Here is a 19,338-nt window from a genome sequence, read left to right as displayed (position 1 = left end):
TACTTTTGTAAGGTATAATCTGTCAGGTGAGCAAGCAAAACGATAATTTTCATGTCCTGAAAATGTGTTGCTGGAACAGCGCAGCAGGTCAGGCAGCATCCAGGGGACAGGAGAATTGACGTTTCGGGCATAAGCCTGAAGAAGGGCTTATGCCCGAAACGTCGATTCTCCTGTTCTCTGGATGCTGCCTGACGTGCTGCGCTTTTCCAGCAACACATTTTCAACTCTGATCTCCAGCATCTGCAGACCTCACTTTCTCCACTCAATAATTTTCATGTATCCTGATACATATGACAGTAATAAATCAAATCATATCAAATCAGCAAGAAATGAAAGAAAATTAACAATTACTTTTGCTTTAAAACCAAGATTTTCTATAAGTTGATGCCCCAGTTTTATTCACAGAATCATAGAATACTGACAGTACTTTTTATTTATTTATTTGTGGAATATGGGTGTCACTGGCTGGCCAGTATGTACTGCCCGTCCCTAGTTACCCTTGAGAAGTTGGTGCTGAGCTGCTTTCTTGAAACCGCTGCAATCCACCTGCTATGCGTTTACCCACCATGCGATTAGGGAGGGAATTCCACAATTTTGACCTAGCAACAACAAAGAAATATATTTCCAAGTCAGGATGATGAGTGGCTTGGAGGGGAAGTTGAAGGTGGTCTTCTACTGCTCTTGTCCTTTGAGATGGAAGTGATTGTGGGTTTGGAAAGTGCTATCTGAGGATCTTTGGTGGATTTCTGCAGTGCATCTTGTAGGTATTACACACTGCTGCTACTGAGCGATGATGGTGGAGGGAGTGGATGCTTGTGGATGTGGTGCCAATCAAAGGGCCGCTTCGTCCTAGATGGTGTCAAGCTTCTTGAGTGTTATATTGGAGCTGCAACCCCATCCAGGAAAGTGTTGATATTCCATTACACTTCTGACTTTTGTCTTGAAGACAGGCTTTGGCAAGTCAATAGGTGAATTTCTTGCCATTCTATTCCTAACGTTCTGGTGTCAGCCCATCGAGTTCACACCGACCCTCTGATGAGCATCCCACCGAGACTGACTCAATCCTTGCGTTTCCCATCGCAAATCCACCTCGATTGCACATCCCTGGACACTATTAGCAATTTAGTATGGCCAATCTACCTAATCTGCGTACCGTTAGGCTGCACAGCAAACCAGAAAACCCGGAGCAAACCTGGACAGACATGGAGAGAATGTGCAAACTCACGCACAGGGAGATTGTCTGTCTGTGTGCACAATCTCCCAAGGGTGGAATCAAACCCTTATTCCTGGCACTGAGTGGCAGCACTGAGCCACTATCCTCTTGATGGCATTCTTGATTTATACTGGCAGTTAGCCAGAATCACCACAATAACCTGCCATTCAACCTCCTTGATTTCACAAATTGTTACGACACAGGGTAAACCCTCACGCTTAATTTAAAACCAGCAACACAGAAAAGACTTATCCTGTGCAGTAATCTGTAAACATTCGAGTGGCTAAGAACTATTTAAAGTAAAATCTAACAACTTTATTTCTTGAAGTACAACAGAGAATAATAAACTAACAACTATTCACAAATCCTTGCTCTAACCTATCTTTTACCTTTCCTTCTGTAATACTAGTCCAATAAAACTCCCAATTAAGATTTACAAGACAAAACGTCTTATCTCAAAACCAGGCAGCGTTCGGTTCTTCTATTTGGATCTTCCTGTGTCTTCTTTTCTTCTTCTTAGGTATTTCTGCTTCATAGGTTACTGATTGAAAATGGTACCTTTTAAGAGAGCTATTTTCCAGGCAGTCTTTTGTGTCTTATTGAGAACACTTGGGGTTGTCACTGCTAGCTTTTAACTCTCTTAAAAGTCTAGTACACCCACATCTTCATAATAAAATCAATTCCTGCATTGCTATAGCCCACATAAACAGACTGAAATTTGATCTCTCATTTACTGATCCTTTACAAAGGGAACCCAACCAATCATCTGAGACAACATGAATTGCTTATTACTCAAGACAGTGTAGTCTTGACAAGTATAAATACAATTTTAGGAAAAAATACTTGACAGAGGTGACTTCAATTAAGCAATTATTAAATTTTCAACCAGCTTCTAAAACACTGGAACAGAAACAGAAATCGCAGGTGAAACTCAGTAAATCTGGCAAGAGAGACAGACAGAGAGAGAGACAGAGAAAGAGAAAGAAAGAGAGAGAGAGAGAGAACGAAAGGGGTAGGTAAACAAGGAGATTATCGATAGTGAGCCAGGACAGAAGCAAATCTGAATACCTGATAATAAGAGCTAAGAGTCAGAGATAATGGGTGAACTGTACAGAAAGCAACCCTCATAATAAAATGTAGACTAGGCGACCACTTTGCAGCACAACAATGTTCTGTCTACAAAATGACCCAAGGTTCCAGTTTCTTGCCACTACAACATATTCCTAGGTCAACATCTCTATCTCGGGTTTGCTGCCGTGCTCCAGAGAGCCATGGTGGAAGCTGGAAGAATATCATTGCATTTTCCTTCAGCCTCTAGGACTCAAAATTGAAATCAATAACTTTAGATCCTTATTCCATCCTTCCTTGTTCTTTTTTTACCCACCCATCCAGTCCCGTAATGACATTGGTTGATTGAGCACAATCCCATGTCCTTCTCAACCCACCATCACATTATATAGGTTAGATACAGGACACCGCACCCATTCTCTCCTACTCTTAGCTCCTCTTATCTCTTGTCCAGATTTTCATCTGTTCTGGCCTGCTACCCATAACCTCACTGTTTACCTAAATTTTTCATATCTTTATCTCTCTGGGTTCCATCTCAACCTTTCCACTCATCCTGCCCATTCCCCCCTCTCCAAACACAGCATAATCTTCAGCATAAATACCAGTTTTTCTCACTGCTAACAGTTCTGATGAAAAGTTACCGGACTTGAAACATTAACTCCGATTTGTTCCCACAGATCTGAGAACCTTGGAGCCCAAACATGGGAACTATAACCAGTAAGCTTAACATCTGTGGTCAAGTTAATTGAGAAGATCCTGAGAGATAAGATATACAAGCATTTGGAAAGACAGGATTTGATTCGGAGTAGTCAACGTGACTGTGCATGGGAGATCATGCCTCACAAATTTGTTAGCATTCTTTGATGAAGTGGCCAGGAAGGTTGATAGGGCAATAGGTGTAGTCTATATGGATTTCAATAAGGCCTTTGATAAGGTTCCACATGGTAGGCTACTCTAGAAAATTACATCGCATGGAATCCAGGGGAAGCTGCCAAATTGGATACAAAATTGGCTTGATGGTAGAGATAATAGTGGAAGGATCCTTATCGGACTGGAGGCTTGTGACCAGTGCAGTGCCTCAGGGTCGGTGGTGAGCCCATTACTGTTTGTTGCTGAAAATGTGTTGCTGGAAAAGCACAGCAGGTCAGGCAGCATCCAAGGAGCAGGAGAATCGACGTTTCGGGCATGAACCCTTCTTGACGTTTCGGGCATGAGCCCTTGGATGCTGCCTGACCTGCTGCGCTTTTCCAGCAACACATTTTCAACTCTGATCTCCAGCATCTGCAGTCCTCACTTTCTCCATTACTGTTTGTTACCCATATCAATGATTTGGATGAGAATGCACAAGGCATGATTAGTAAGTTTGCAGATGACACTAAAATAGGCGTTATTGTGGACAGTAATGAAGATTATCATATATTGCAGCAAGACCTTGATTAGATGAGGAGGTGGGCTGAGAAATAGCAAATGACTTTTAAGTTTGACAAGTGTGATGAGGGCTTGCATTTTGGAAAATCAAATCAAGGTAGGAATTTCATGGTGAATGGTAGGGCCTTAAGGAGTTTAGTGGAACAGAGGTACCTTGGAATTCAGCTTCATGGTTCTCTGAAAGTGGAGTCACAGGTAGACAGGTCAGTGAAGAAGGCTAGCCTTCTGGCCTTCACCAGTCAGAGCATTGAACATAGAAGATGGGAAGTTCTGTTGCAGTTGGACAGGACATTGGTGAGGCCGCTCTTGGTGTACTGTGTTCAGTTTTGGTTGCCTTGCTATAGGAAGGATGTTATTAAACTGGAAAGAGTGCAGAAGAAATTTACAAGGATGTTGCCAGGACTCAACATCCTGAGTTATCTGGAAAGGTTGGACAAGCTAGGACTTTTTTCTCTAGAACATAGGAGAGTGAGGGGGAATCATTAGGAGTGTATAAGATCATGAGGGGCATGGATAGGGTGAATGCACTCAGTCTTCTTCTCAGGGTTGGGGAATTGAGGATTAGAGGACATCAGTTTAAGGTTAGAGGGGAAAGAGGAAAAGGGAACCTGAGGGGCAACCTTTTTACACAAAGGCTGTTACACATATAGAATGAGCTGCCAGCAGAAGTGGTTGAGGCAGGTACATTAACAACATTTAAAAGGCAGTTGGACAAACACATGGGGATAGGAAAGGTTTACAAGGATATGGGCCAAGTGCAGGGAAATGGAGTTAGTCTGGATGGATATTTTGGTCGGCATGGATCAGTTTGGGCCAAAGTGCCTAACCCCATGCTGTAGTACTGTATGACTCTAAGCTGCCAGACCTGCTGAGTTTCTCCAGCAATTTCCATTCTTATTTCAGATCTGCAGCACTCACAGTTCCCAATTTCATTTCAAAACCTGAGGTTGAGCATTGTGAGTTGTGACAGTGATTGGGATGGTGAACTGGAAGAGGCTGGCTAGCCACTGGTGGAAGTTAAGCCACAAATCCTGAATCCAGCTCAGGAACTGAGTGGGTCCCCAACTCAGATGGGCTGCTTGCTCAGTGATGCTGAGACAGAGGGACATCTGGGCAAGGTTGGTGGGGGGGGGGGGGGGGGGGGGGGGGGGGTTGGGGGGGTGATGGGATGCAATGTCAGAGAGGGCATTGGCAGGAGAGAACAAGGGGGTTTAGAAGCCATTTTATGTGGCATGCCAGTGTATGCTCAATACCTGGCACAATGTGGAAATCTCACTGTCCACAGCTGTGGCTGGATGAGTGTCACTGACATTGCACACAATCAAGCAACACCAGGTAAAGGGGGAGGTAATGGCCTATTAGATTATTAATCCAGAAACTCAGAAAATGTTCTGAGGTCCAGGATTCTAAGCCCATTGAATCTCATTTGAAGTCAGTAAAGAATAAAATCTGAAATTAAGAATCTACAGATGACCATGAAAGCATTGATGATTGTTGGAAAAACCCATCTGGTTCACTAATGTCCTCAGGGAAAGAAATCTGCTGTCCTTACCTGGTGCAGCCTACTTGTCACTGTAGAAATAAAGCAATGTGGTTGACTATCAACTGTCCTCTGAAGAGGCCTAGCCAAGCCATTCAGTTCAAGGGCAACTAGGGATTGGCAATAAATGCTGGCCATCGCTTGAGGGAATTTTTAAAGAACACTTTATTGCAAGACAAGTCCAAGAGAGCAGCTAGACTGGGTGGGGCGGAGGGGGGGTGGAGAGGCGGTCACACGGCTGAGGTTGTCACCCTTACCCGGCAATGGAAGAAATGTTTGATCTGCTGCCAACATTAGCTTGGTATGGAGGTGCCAGTGTTGGACTGGGGTGGACAAAGTTAAAAATCACACAACACCAGGTTATAGTCCAACAGGTTTATTTGGAAATACTAGGTTTTGGAGTGTTGCTCCTTCAGTAGGTAGCTGATCATGTAAACCTGTTGGACTATAACCTGGTGTTGTGCGATTTTTAACATTAGCTTGGGTGAGAATGAGGGAAGGGCCGGTGAATGCCAAGATTGACTGCAGACGGAGTGAGATGTTGGAAGGCTCATAGGGGCACTATGTGATGGCCACTCTGGTCGAGTGGGCGACCCCCAATTTCATTTGTGATGTTCAAAGTTCGCGATGGAAGAATGTGTTCATCATTTAAATTGTGGAATATAAACATTTAGAAAGATTTTGAAGGTTGTCATTCGGAAATATTCCACCTGTTTGACGATCAGGCTCAGTGTGCAATGGCTGCCATTGTACCTCTGCTCTGCATCCATTCTCAGCAACTGACAGGGGTTGGCAGCCAATTTTACAAAGGGTTGGATGGTCTTTGACCCGCAGCAGCCATCCTTCCAAAAAAGACCGTAAGACATAGGAGCAGAAATAGGCCGTTCAGTCCATTGAGTCTGCTTCTCCCTTCAATGAGATCATGGCTGGTCTGATAATCCTCAACTCCACTTTCCTGCTTCTTTTGCCATAGTCCTTGATTTCATTACTGATTAAAAGGCTGTCTCTCTCAGCCTTGATTATACTTAATGACCTAGCCTAGACAGCCCTCTGCGGTAAAGAATTCCACAGATTTACTCCCTTCTGACAGTAAAAATTCTCCTCATCTCTGTCTTAAATAGCCGGCCCCTTATTCTGAGATTATAATCTCTGCTCCTAGACTTTCCCACAAAGGGAAACAACCTCTCTGTATTTACCCTGTCAAGACTGCAAATGATCTTGTTTGTTTCAATAAGGAAGCCATCAGCACCATTGAACAGATCTGGCAGCTGGTAGTTCCTCAAGGTGTATGAACACAAACCGCTCCTCAGGTCCCTGCAGAATTCGCTCACACACTAGTTAGAGATTCTTAGAGGGAAAATCCTTCCCACTGGTGAATCTGCAAGGCTGTTGAGGGATGGTGAAATGTGTGAGGTCAATGAGATCCTGACCCCTCAGAAAGCCTACCACTGCAAGTAAACCCTGTTTCAGCTGGTGCCACAGTATGTTATAACTCAATAAATTGCTCAACTTGTCAGAACATTGCATCTGAAAACCCCAGTGCTGTGATGGGTTGCAAGCTCAGTGACTCCACAAGTGGCCTGAAAAGATTCACAGGCAAAAATGAAAGAATCATTGAATTATACGGTACAAAACAGGCTCTTCGGCCCATCATATTTTTACCAGCAAAAGTACACTATTCCCTTCAGAAGTGACACTTTCCAGGATTAGGCCTATAGCCTTGAATGTTATGACACTTCAAATGTTCGGCTAAGTACTTTCTGAAGGTTGTGAAGTTTCTCGTTTCAACTACCCTCTCAGGTAAGGTATTCGAGACCCTCACCACCCTCTGAGTGAAAAGCTTTTCCTCAGCACTCTTCTAACCATACTGCCTGTCACTTTAACATCATTATCCCTTTTCACAGACCTTTCAACCAAAGGGTACAGCTGCTTCCTCTCACTCTGTCAACCCCCATCATAATCTCAACATGTCCATCTAGTTACCCTCTCCCCCAACTTTTTCTGCTCCAAAGAAAACAATCCAAGCTAATTCAGCCTCTTCATAGTGAAATTGCTCTATCACAGGCAACACATCCTTCCGATAATGTGTTGGCCATAACTACACATTGTACTCCACTGCAGTCTGACCAAAGTCCTGTACAGCTCCAGCATGACCTGTCTGCTCCTCTAAGTTATGCCTTGACTGATAAACACAAGTGTCCCAAATGCCTTCTTCATGACTCCATTAACATGTCCTGCCTCCTTCAGAGATCTATGGTTAAGCATCCCAAGATCCCTCTGTTCTTCTGAGCTTTGCAGTATCCTGCCAGTCATTGAGGACTCCTTTGTCTTGTTCCTTCTTCCAAAATGCATCAACTCACATTTTTCAGGGTTAAGCTCCATCTGCCACTGGTCTGCCCATCTGACCAACCTACCTATATCTTTAGAGTGATAAAGCATGGAGATAAATCCTTTGGTCCAACCAATCCATGCCAAACCAAATCCGAAACTAAACTAGTCCCACCTAACTGCTCCTGGCCAGCATTCCTCGAAACCTTTCCTATTCATATCTGTCCAAATATCTTTTAAAATTGGAATTATACCCACAACATCCACTTTCTCAGGAAGTTCATTACACGCGCAAACCATTCCTGTAACCTAACACCTTTCTTCTCACTGTCAACCACTGGGCTAATCTTCATATCATCGACAATCTCACATATCACCCCATACCCCCAGACTTTGGAATATTGTCACTTTTAGAGCCACCTGAAGTTGGAGGATATCTCCCATGCAGCATCTCGCCAACAAGTGTTACCGTGCAGCTGCTGAGCAGGACCTTGGCTCAGGTGCTCATTTGCAACAGTGCATTCTGACCCTGTAAACTTGCTTGGCTGCATAATACTCCTGGCTTTTACAGCCACTTCAACAGTCACAGAAACAACTTCCACCCAAAACCTGAAAGTGTCAAGAGAAAGAGTCATGATGCAGAAGACACAAAATCATTGTGTCACAGAATGACATGATCAGAGGGAAGACAAAGTCACAATCACAATGTCACAGAGCCATAGTGTTACAGAATCACAGTGTCACAGGGTCAAAGGATCACAACATTATAGGATCTGTCACACAGTCAGTCAGTTTCACAGTCACAGTGTTAAAGATTTAGATGCACATACTTTTTCTCTGGGTCCCTCCTTCCAAGGCTTTCTCCTATAAACCCTAAAACCATTCAGAATTCAATTAAGAAATCCACTTACCTTGATCAGGACCCAGTCTAACCCCTTCAGGTCCAGTTGGTGCAAGTTTCCAAGCAAGAAAAATGGAGTCGGTCCAGGAGGGAAATTGCTGGGAACTTTGGTTTTCCATCGCATATTGAAAACCAACAGAAGAAGGAGCATAAACAGTATCAGACTGGAGGTATAGTCTGTGGGAAAATGGCTGAGGATGGCCATTTTGTACAAATCCAGCCACTGGCAAAGCTCCTTAGAGTTTTTACAGTGTCCTTATTTGTTTGAATGTTTTGAACAAAGCCCCTCCCTTGTTGGTAGGCTTTCTTCACTCAGCTGATTAAACTTGTTCACTCACTTGATTAAACAACTCAGGGTAAACCTCCTGTTAAATTTAAAACCAGCAACACAGAAACGATTTATCTCGTGCAGTAATCTGTAAAAGCTCAAGTGGCCAAGAACTATTTAAAGTAAAAATTAACCAACTTATTTCTTAAAGTATAACGGAGAAAATTAACTAACAACTATTTACTATTCCCTACTCTAACCTGTCACCTTCCCTTCTATAATATTAGTCTGATAAAACTCCCAATTAAGATTTACAAAACAACACTTCTTATCTCAAAACCAGGCAGTCGTAGGCTCTTGTCTTCGGATCTTCGTGTCTCTTCTCCTTCTCGGGAATTTCTGCTTTACAAATTACTGATCGAAAATGTGCCTTTGTAAGAGAGCTATGTTTTTAGGCAGTCTGTTTACATGCTAGGTCATGGCAGTTCTCCTCTCAACTGTACAATTTTCCCTGGTCTTATATCCAGAACATCAGATTGTGCCATTGGACCTCAAGATTGTCAATATACTCAATTCAAACGTGATTGGAGTTTGATATGTTTCGGGTATAATTTAAACTGATTGGCCAAATTTGAATTTGTTTTTGTCTCCAAGCAACAAACTAATTGAGTTGTTCAACCTAGTGTTACACTGTTACCTTTTTGAGTACACTTAGTCTGTGTCTGGTAGTTATGCTGCTTTTAACTCTCCTCCCTGCCTGACCGGTACATACTTACCAAAGACACAGAGTAGCCCTTAATGACTAAGACAATGAAAGATGATCAGGAACATGCAATAATGTAGAGTTGAAGTTAAAATCCCATCAGTTATGATCTTATTGAATAGTAGTGCAGGGTCGAAGGGCCGAGTGGACTACGCTTGTTCCTTTTTTATGTCAGAATGTTTTGTCAATTTTCTGCTCAGATTTATAACTCACAATAGATTCGCTGTTTAGTTCAACCAATCAACCTGGTTTATCAGCTTGGTGTGTTCTCATTTATTGAAATGCTCAGGATCTACAGTAAGAGTCCTGCACACAATCTATTGGTTAATGTCACTGTGGCTAGGATACTTTCTCCATCAACAGTTTTATTATTCTCATTTATCATGCAGCAACCATCTCCGAAGAAAATGAGACTTGCATTAACATATTCATTGTCATTGCAGCAAAAAAACTTTATAACTACATAAGTGGTTTTTTAAGCATGTTGCAAATCTTTGATTTCATAAAACATATGTTCTCACAAACACTTTCTCACTTTCTCCTAGTTGATCTTAACCTACTGCGAATCCTCTTGCACGGATGCCTACCTTGAAGAAGCTCTTCTCCCATCTCCAGCATCTGCAGTCCTCACTTTCTCCTAGTTGATCTTAAACTACTGTGAATCCTCTTGCAAGGATGCCAACTTGAAGAAGCTCTCCTCCTCCCTCCTCATTCCTGAAGAAGGGCTTATGCCCGAAACGTCGATTCTCCTGCTCCTCGGATGCTGCCTGGCCTGCTGTGTTTTTCCAGCACCACATTTTTCAACTCTGGTCTCCAGCATCTGCAGTCCTCACTTTGTCCTAGTTCTCAGAAACAGCAATGTGTCAGTGTCAGAGCTCAGGTCACTGCAGTGAGAATTAAATCTGCAATTTTCTGAATTAGATCAAAGGTGAGAACTAAGTCATAGCTTAGTTTCTAATATGTTCTTTTATTTCTGTTGTATTCAGAGTTAGTTTCTAAGGGGAGAAGTCCCATTCCATTGGTGGGTACAGAATGCTTTTCCCCCTATAAACTTGATTTAAAGTGGTAACTGGTTTGAGTTGCAGGTGTCAATCTTGCCTGTGCGCCTGGGTTCCTGAAGCTGTGAAAATGGGGTCGGTGATAGAAAAAAAGTGGGTCAACTCCAGGAGAAAGGATCCTCCTGCAGACAAGATACTGACAGATGGTCCCATATGAAACAAAAACACAGCTATCCTAAACCTGACTGGCTTATTCAAGAACAACTGTCCACTGCCTATTAATCCCTTATGTTCCTCAGTGAGACGGAGCTGCAGTGGGCTGACCCACCGCTAGAAGCACTGAGTTGGAAGGACTATTTTCCCCTATTTGTCCAGGGTACTGCACCCAGATATGACAGTAACATCAATATTACAGATGTCTCTTAATGACAGAGGTCATTCTTCATTCAAGTGTGTGAGTGACCCATGTTTATGTACGCTCACCAATACTGTCCACCATTCTCTCCCGTCAGATAATGCCCTTTAAATTTGGTGTTGTCACTGGTGGATCATACACAATGCTCTTACTGTCAGGAAGCTGGACATCACACCCATAATCAGGGAAGGTCAGTGAGTTGATTGTCAACTGACTAGGTACAAGGTCCATCCATTCTTTCTGTGGCTGATGTCACCATTTTGTGTATCCTCACACTGAGGAAGTGTAATTTGTTGATGTTCATGTCTATCTGAGTTGGCTGACAGACAGAAATTAGAGGGTTATTGAAGAACTGTTTCAGGTACTGGCAAGACCTGGGGTGGATCGCAGTATTCCCCACAGAGAGAGAGAGAGAGAGAGAGTGCGCAAGAGAGAGAATGGCCACAGTCATTGTAGTGTACTCCATGCTGAACAATATTACTCTCAAACAAGGTTAAGCCTGGGACAGCTTAGGAGAGAAACTAGGAGGGGTGAATAAAGCGGGAATCACCAGAGGTAGGTAGACCAGGGCATCTTGGGAGAGGGGAATGGACTAGAACATCCCTGGAGAGGAAATGGACTGGAACTGTCCTGGAAGAGAGGAATGGTCTGTCACATCCCCACAGTGGGAATGAACAGGAACATCTCAGGTGAGGAGAAAGGACTGGAACATCCTGGGAGAAGGAAATGGACTGGGACTTTCCTGGAGAGGAATTGGATGAGGTGAATGTTGAGGCTCAGAAATTGAAGGTGAGGAGAGATGAATCTCCACAGAAGGTGACCCCACGACAGGACAAAAGTGTCAGGTCTCAACTCAGGCAGAGTCTCACAGAGTGAATCATTCACACTCCCTGAATCTTTCAGGCAGTCTGAAAATCTTGGATACATCCTCTAAGCACTCAGTCAATCTTCCCTCCCTCTTGTGTTCTGCTCTCCTGTGCACGTGCTAATCCCACCGACCAATCCTCTAACTACCGCCTTGGTTACTGTGGGTGTTTCTTTTCCAATCTAAAAACATCCAAGGCTACACATCCAACACTGACGCTGTCAGTTTGAGAGCCTTCATGGATGAAAAATGCCAGTCGCACTAGAAAACATTTACCGGGTAACCGAGATAGCAACTGCAATAAGTGAGGTTTTATTCAGATGGGACAGTGACAAGTTTAAATCCCCACCTGATCTGCTGCTCAAAGTCACCTCCGATTCCCCGGTCAGTTTCCCAAGTTTCAGGAAACTCATGTTGCTCCAGAAATATTTGGATTGACTGTGAGAGACGTCAATCAGAGAGCCCACCCACTCTGCCCATTGTCTCCTCTTCCTCTTCCAGAGCTGGTTCACTTCCTATAGGGACTGAAAACCAAGTGAGGAGATGGTGAGTGAAGGAGCAGCTTTTATACAAATTGTATCCCATAATATCCACACCAATCTTCAGGCAGTCTGACTATCCTGTGGGCAGTCAGGGGTGGAAATGTCCCTTATGCTGTGTGAGAAGATCCAGCTGAGAGCTGTTTACTCGGCGCTTTGTGCAGAACTGTGTGACTGGAGCTGTGTGTTGGATATTGAGTGTGTTTATTGGAAGCATTTCTCTCTGATTTCCAGGCTGAGGTTTGTTGATGGCTCATTCCTGAATGTGAGAAGTTGAGGTGTAATTATCTGGTAAGAGGTGCAGAGTGTCTTAGGATTCTTACTGATTTTCTATTGCTGAGTTTTGTTTGTGTGTGTTCGGAGCTGCCCATTATCCTGGAACTGTAATTTATACAGTTCCTCTGAGGGAGAGTTGCCTGCTTGGAGGGGTTGGACTGAGGGACAGATACCTCATTGAGTGATGGTATATAGAAATTAGCTACATTGAAATAACACTTTCTTCAGCTTCTGCTCCTCCTGCTCAGGGTTTTTTTCAAATAATTTTGAAATACAAGGGAACAAATTTTGAAATTTCTAATGAATTAACATTTCTACCAAGTGCATTTTATTTGAAACACATTTTCAGGCTAAAATTGTCCTTTGACAGCACAACACAAGCTCATTGTGATTTACTAGCCCGTTTTATACTCTGCTTGACTTGTTTTTTCTACTGCCCTCATGGTGCCTCATTTGTGGGGTGAGGTCTGGGTGGAGGAGAGAAAGTAGCCACATTGTCTGCTCCTGATTACTAATCGTGTCCATGCTGAAAACACGGGGTGTATGATAGTCAAGTGTGGGAAAAGGAAAGGACATTTTATCTGATTTCCCCACAAAAGGGAATAGCAGATGGCACTTGCTATGTGTCTCACTGAGGAGTCAGCCTCTTCATCAAAGGAGGACAGGGAGTTGAAGGAAATCATGTTTCCTTTTCCTGTTTTACAGAAGGATTGCACCACACTGCATCAGAGAATACAGAGTGGATAGACACCGCAGATAGATCCTGACCATCATCCAAGGAAGAACTGCACAACTGTGGGAAGACATTCAGTCCCTTCGCAGCATTTCTCAATAGTTGGGCAGTGAAAGCATCGTCTGGAAATCGGTCAGGTCAGGAGCTTTGACATATCAGATCGGAAACTGGTCAGTGGTGTGGAGCCTTCTATCAGAACCAGCCTTTCTGAAGGTTCGGCTGGGGATGATTGGTCAGGGTGTGGCTGGGAAGAAGTGTGAGTAGCTCAAGCTGTGGGGAGAGCTTCAATCATTCATTGTCACTCATGAACCACTGACTCATTCGTACAGGAGAGAGGCTGTTCCAATGTAAGGAGGCCTCCACAGGCTTGTAGGACCCTCAAACACACAGTGATGAACAAATGTTGATGAACGAAAGTAACACAAGGACAGCTTCATGGAAGAGAAACCATTTAAGTGTGAGGTTTGTGATCAAGCCTTTGCACACTCGTCAACACTTGTGAAACACCAACGGATCCACACTGGGGAGAGGCCTTTCAGGTGTGAGGTGTGTGGCAGGGCCTTTGCCCAGTCGTCTGGTCTCATGTATCATCGGCGTCTTCACACAGGGGAGAAACCATTTACCTGTGAGGTTTGTGACAAATCCTTCTCGCACTCGTCCCACTTTCGAAGGCACCAACGCATGCACACTGGGGAGAAGTTGTTCAAGTGTGAGGTGTGTGACAAAGCCTTCACTAGCTCCTCGACTCTCCTGAATCACCAGCACACCCACACAGGGGATAAGCCCTTCAAATGTGAGGTGTGTCACAAGAGGTTTGCACGACTATTGACCTTGGTGAATCACCAGCGTGTCCACACTGGAGAAAAGCCATTCACATGTGAGGTGTGCCACAAATCATTCTCGCAGTTACCAAACCTCCGCACGCACCAACGCATTCACACAGGGAAGAAGCCATTCCGTTGTGAGGCCTGTGAGAAGACTTTCACCCGGTCCTCTGATCTCCTGAGGCACCAGAGGATACACACCGGGGAGAAACCCTTCAAATGCCATGTGTGTAACCAAGCGTTCACACAGCCATCAACACTGCTGCAGCACCAACGCACTCACACCGGGGAGAAGCCATTCAAGTGTGAGGTGTGCGATAAGGGATTTGCACAGTTATCAGGCCTTCTGTATCATCGGCGCATTCACAGGAGATAACTATCAAAGTGTTAGCTGTGACACCAAACTTTCTGACATCATGAAACACTGAGGTATCCACAATGAAGAAAAGATAACAGAGTGCAAGGTGCATTTGGGAAGGCAATGGCCTAATGGTATTATCACGAGATTATTAATCCAGAGACCAAGGTAATGCCTGGGGACTTGGATTCGAAGACTGTCATGGGAAATGTGGTATTTGATTTCAAAAACAAATCTGGAATTAAGAGTCTAAATGGTAACTCTGAAACCAGTCAATTGTCAGAAAAACCCATCTGGTTCACTGAGGCCCTTTAGGGAAAGAATTCTGACCTGGTCTGGCCTCTGTGTGACTCTAGACCCACAACAGTGTGGTTGACTCTTAAAACTGCCCTCTGGGCAATTAAAGATGGGGAATGTAACTAACCTAGCCATCCATGAATAAAAAAAAGGTGCATGACAAAGACTTTACAAACTCGTAAAACCACCCACGCTTTCAGAGAACTCAAACACCGTTCCAGAGAGGGATTTACAGAAAAGCTTTTCTGAAGCTTTCAAACCTCTAGAAACATCCAGGATTTGCACAGGGAGGAACCGTGTCAGTGTGATCTTTGTGCTGAGGCCATTCAGAAGCCATTCAAGAATGCTGTACTGACAAATCAGTGTGTCGCTGGTTCATCAATGCATTTACAAAGTTCTAGAATAAACCCAAGACACAGTGGTCAGACTTCCAGAATATCAGTGAACCCACAAGATACACCAAACCCTTCCAGTGTGATGTGTGCCAAGATTGTTTCACCAGTTCTTCCTCCTCTCTCATCAAACACTGTGTCCACAAAGACATGGAGCCAGATGACCTGGTTCCACTGCACTGAGAGTTGACTCTGCTGTTTACCGTCCACTGCTCTCAGAAAGGAGTCGTTGTTCCAAAGTACTGTCTATTTCAACAGTGTCTGTTTCAAACCTCTCCCACCATCTGTTTAATTGTTTCAAGAATATGAATTTATCCTTTGACCAGGTCACAAAAAGATATCTAAATGTACAGAAACTTCTGTATATATTCAGCATCCTTTCAGTGCAGCATCAGGTACAAGTCACTTACTGACACTTACTCTGACCAAGACAATTGGATACTCAGTCAGGTGGTAGGTTTGCTTGCCGAGCTGGTAGATTTGTTCTCTGACGTTTCATCACCATGCTAGGTAACATGATCAGTGAGCCTCCGATGAAGCGCTGGTGTTCTATCCTGCTTGCTATTTATGTGTCTTAGTCTGTTGTGGTGGGTGAAATCATTTACGGTTCTTTTTCTGAGAGGTTGGTAAATGTGGTCCAAATTGATATATTTGTTAATGGAGTTCCGGTTTGAATACCAGGCTTCTAGGAATTCCCGCGTGTGTCTTTGTTTAGCCTGTCCCAGGATGGATTCATTGTCCCAGTCGAACAGATGTCCCTCTTCGTCTGTGTGTATTGATACTAATGATAGTTGGTGATGTTTTTTGGTGGCTAGTTGGTGTTATGTATCCTAGTGGCTAGTTGCCTGCCTGTCTGTCCAGTGTAGTGTTTGTTGCATTTTGTAAATGACATTCGTTCTATTGGTTGTTGGTCGAGGTCCTTTAAGTTCATCAGGAGCTGTTTCAGTGTGCTGGTAGGTTTGTGGGCTACCATGATGCTTAGAGGCCGGAGTAGTCTGGTTGTCATCTCCAGGACATCTTTAATGTATGGCAGGGTGGCTGGAGTCTCTGGGCGTGTTGTGTCTTCTTGATTAGGTCTGATGTGTTAGAATCTGCGGACTGCGCTTATTGGATACCCATTGTTCCTGAATACGTTGTACAGATGTTTTCCCTTGGCCTCTCATAGTTTCTGGGTGCTACAGTGTGTTGTGGCTCATTTAAATAATGCCCTGATGCAGCTCCGTTTATGGGTGTTGGGATGATTGCTCCTGTAGTTGAGTATCTGGTCAGTGTGTGTGGCTTTCCTTTAGAGACTGGTCTGCAGCTCTCCATTGGCTTTTCATTCTACTGTGACGTCTGGGAAGGGGTGTCTGTTGTTGTTCTCTTCGTCTTTGGTGAACTATATACCAATAAGGATGTTGCTTATGTGTTTGTGGGTTTCTTCTAATTTGTTGCATTTCGTGATGACAAAGGTGTCACATAGTGGACCCAAAGCTTGGGTCGAATTGCGGGAACCTGATGAAGAGCTTATGCTCCAAATACCCACTCATCTGCTCCTCGGATGCTGCCTGACAGGCTGTGCTTTTCCAGCACCACACTTTCTGATCTCCAGCATTTGCAGTCCTCACTTGTTCCTTGTGGGAAGGGCTGTTTGTTTTTACTTCTGCATAACTGCTTCTGCTAAGAGTCCTGATATTGGTGATTCCCATGTTCAACATCAAGATCTACAAACAAATCAATGGGGCGCCTGTGTGACCACTCAATATCAGGACTCTTCTCTGAAACAATTCTGCAGAGTTTACAACCAACAGCCCTTTCTAAGATCCAACTCAAGCTTTGGGTTCGATATGAGAGGCCAAGGTGCATGACACCTTTGTCATCATGATACGCAGCAAATTAGAAGAAATCCACAAACACATAAACAACATTCTTACCGGTATAAAGTTCACCAAAGAGGAAGTGAACAACAACAGACTCCTCTTCATAGATATCACAGTAGAATGAAAAGCCAATGGAGAGCTGCAGACCAGCATCACAGGAAAGCCACACACACTGACCAGATACTCAACCACAGTAGCAATCATCCCAACACTCACAAACGGAGTTGCATCACGACATTATTTATATGAGTCACAACACACTGCAGCACTCAGGATATATGAGAAGGCGAGAAAATAACACCTATACAACATATTCAGGAACAATACGTACACGATAAGCACAGTCCGCTGATTCCAACAAAACAGACCTAAACAAGAAGATGCAATATGCCCAGAGACTCTGAGCCACCCTGCCATACATTAAATACATTTCAGAGACGACAACCAGACTACTCCGGAACCCTAGGCATCATGGTAGCCCACACACCTAACACGACACTGAAACAGCTCCTTATGAATTTAAAGGACCCCGTACCAACAACCAGCAGGATGAACTCATTTACAAAATAGGAGGAGAAAGTGAGGGCTGCAGATGCTGGAGATCAGAGCTGAAAATGCACAGCAGGTCAGGCAGCATCCAAGGAACAGGAGAATCGACGTTTCGGACATAAGCCCTTCTTCAGGAATTCCTGAAGAAGGGCTTATGCCCGAAACATCGATTCTCCTGTTCCTTGGATGCTGCCTGACCTGCTGCGCTTTTCTAGCAACACATTTTCAGCTCATTTACAAAATATCCTGCAAGGACTGGAACAAACATTACATTGGACAAACTAGCCATCATAATACATGAGCACCATCTAGGCACCAAAAGACATGACCAACAATCATTAGTATCCGTACACACAGAAGAGGGACACCCATTCGACTGGGACAATACATCCATCCTGGGACAGGCTAAACAAAGACACACATGGAAATTCCTAGAGGCCTGGCATTCAAACTGGGACTCCATTAACAAATATCAATTTGGACCAACTTCTCAGAAAAAAGAACCGCAAGTGATATCACCCATCACAACAGACCAAGACACATAAATAGCAAGCGGGACAGAACACTAGCGCTTCATCAGAGGCTCACTGATCATGTTACCTAGCATGGTGACGAAATGTTTGAGAACAAATCTACCAGCTCAGCAAGCAAACTTACAACCTGATCCACAACCTGAGCTATAAATCTTCTCCAAATTGGATACTCAGTGGTTAGAAAGGTTTCAGTTTCTGATTGACCAGCACAAGCTTTCTGGGGAGGGGTATAAATGGAGGTACTTCAATTAGCCTCAGTCTCTGGTCTATGGAGAGGGAGCATCAGACAACAGTCCCCTTCCTCATCAGTGAACCCAGCTGCAAAGTCAGTGGGATGGCAGGATATATCTCAGCTGTAACAGTCTTCAGTGTCTCACAACATTCACTGTCAGGCAGTTCACTTGCTGATTGGGCAGTCAAAGAGAGCAGTTGAGACCAGTCAATGTCCGCAGTCTGTCCTCCAGGTTAGTACCTTGAGGTTTGCAGGCAATGTGAGGAGACAACAGCTTGCAATCACAGAGTGTCTTAATATAGTGAATCATCCTGAGGTGTTGCATAGAAACATAATCAGAAAAAACATGAATGAAACAGAGGAGAGATTAGAAAGGATTTACCAAAAATGTGGCTAAAGAAGTGGATTCAATAGGGTCCAAATAGCAGAGAGAGAAGCGTGAAGGAGAGGAACCCGAGGCACTACACGGGTAGTGCCTCCCACCCGCCCTCCTCCTCTAACCTAATAATAACATCTGTTGTGGCAAGCAGGTAAGTGCTGAATTTTGCTTGTATTATTTAGACACAGTTTTTGTTTAAACAGTTAGCTTTAGAGGGATGGCAGTGAAGGCAGTGCAATGTTCCTCCTGCAACATGTATGAGGTGAGGGATGCCATCGACGTCCCTGCCGATTACACTTGCAGGAAGTGCACCCATCTCCAGCTCCTCCAAGACCGTGTTAGGGAACTGGAGCTGGAGTTGGATGAACTTCGGATCATTCGGGAGGCAGAGGGGGTCATAGATCAGAGTTATAGGGAAGTAGTAACTCCAAAGATGGCAGATAGATGGGTTACAGTGAGGGGGACTGGGAGGAAGCAGCCAGTGCAGGGACCTCCTGCGGCCATTCCCCTCAAGAACAAGTATACCGTTTTGGATACTTGTGGGGGGGATGACTTACCAGGGGTAAGTAACGGGGCTCAG

General features: G+C 44.1%; 1 protein-coding gene and 1 long non-coding RNA gene across 4 annotated transcripts in view; one reads left to right on the top strand and one right to left on the bottom strand.

Annotated features, from left to right (window-relative positions):
• The window catches only part of LOC122541207 (uncharacterized), a 54,118-nt gene extending 41,850 nt beyond the window's left edge, over nucleotides 1-12,268 (bottom strand). For 2 of the 3 annotated variants that reach the window (XR_015753128.1, XR_015753129.1), the window contains exons 1-2: nucleotides 12,137-12,266; nucleotides 10,097-10,348 (exon numbers count right to left, since the gene is read on the bottom strand). This is a non-coding gene — a long non-coding RNA (uncharacterized LOC122541207). Of the gene's footprint in view, nucleotides 1-10,096; nucleotides 10,349-12,136 lie in introns of all 3 variants that reach the window. The other variant, XR_015753127.1, reaches the window with a different exon arrangement.
• Nucleotides 12,269-12,281: 13 nt separating this feature from the next.
• On the top strand, nucleotides 12,282-17,671 carry LOC122541633 (uncharacterized). The gene is made up of 2 exons (XM_043678554.2): nucleotides 12,282-12,333; nucleotides 13,308-17,671. Exon 2 carries the CDS (start codon nucleotides 13,771-13,773, stop codon nucleotides 14,533-14,535), a length of 765 nt encoding a protein of 254 aa, XP_043534489.1. The 5' UTR covers nucleotides 12,282-12,333; nucleotides 13,308-13,770; the 3' UTR covers nucleotides 14,536-17,671.
• Nucleotides 17,672-19,338: the final 1,667 nt, after the last annotated feature.

The sequence above is a fragment of the Chiloscyllium plagiosum genome, unplaced genomic scaffold (assembly GCF_037043375.1).
Source record: "Chiloscyllium plagiosum isolate Xiang-an unplaced genomic scaffold, Cpla_swu_hap1 HiC_scaffold_35, whole genome shotgun sequence".
Classification (NCBI taxonomy): Eukaryota; Metazoa; Chordata; class Chondrichthyes; order Orectolobiformes; family Hemiscylliidae; genus Chiloscyllium; species Chiloscyllium plagiosum.
The sequence above is the reverse complement of the archived record's forward strand: the minus strand, read 5'-3'. Positions and strand labels throughout refer to the sequence as shown.

Coding starts and splice junctions, on each gene's coding strand:
- LOC122541633 (XM_043678554.2), top strand. CDS start 13,771: ATGGAAGAGAAACCATTTAAGTGTGAGGTTTGTGATCAAGCCTTTGCA.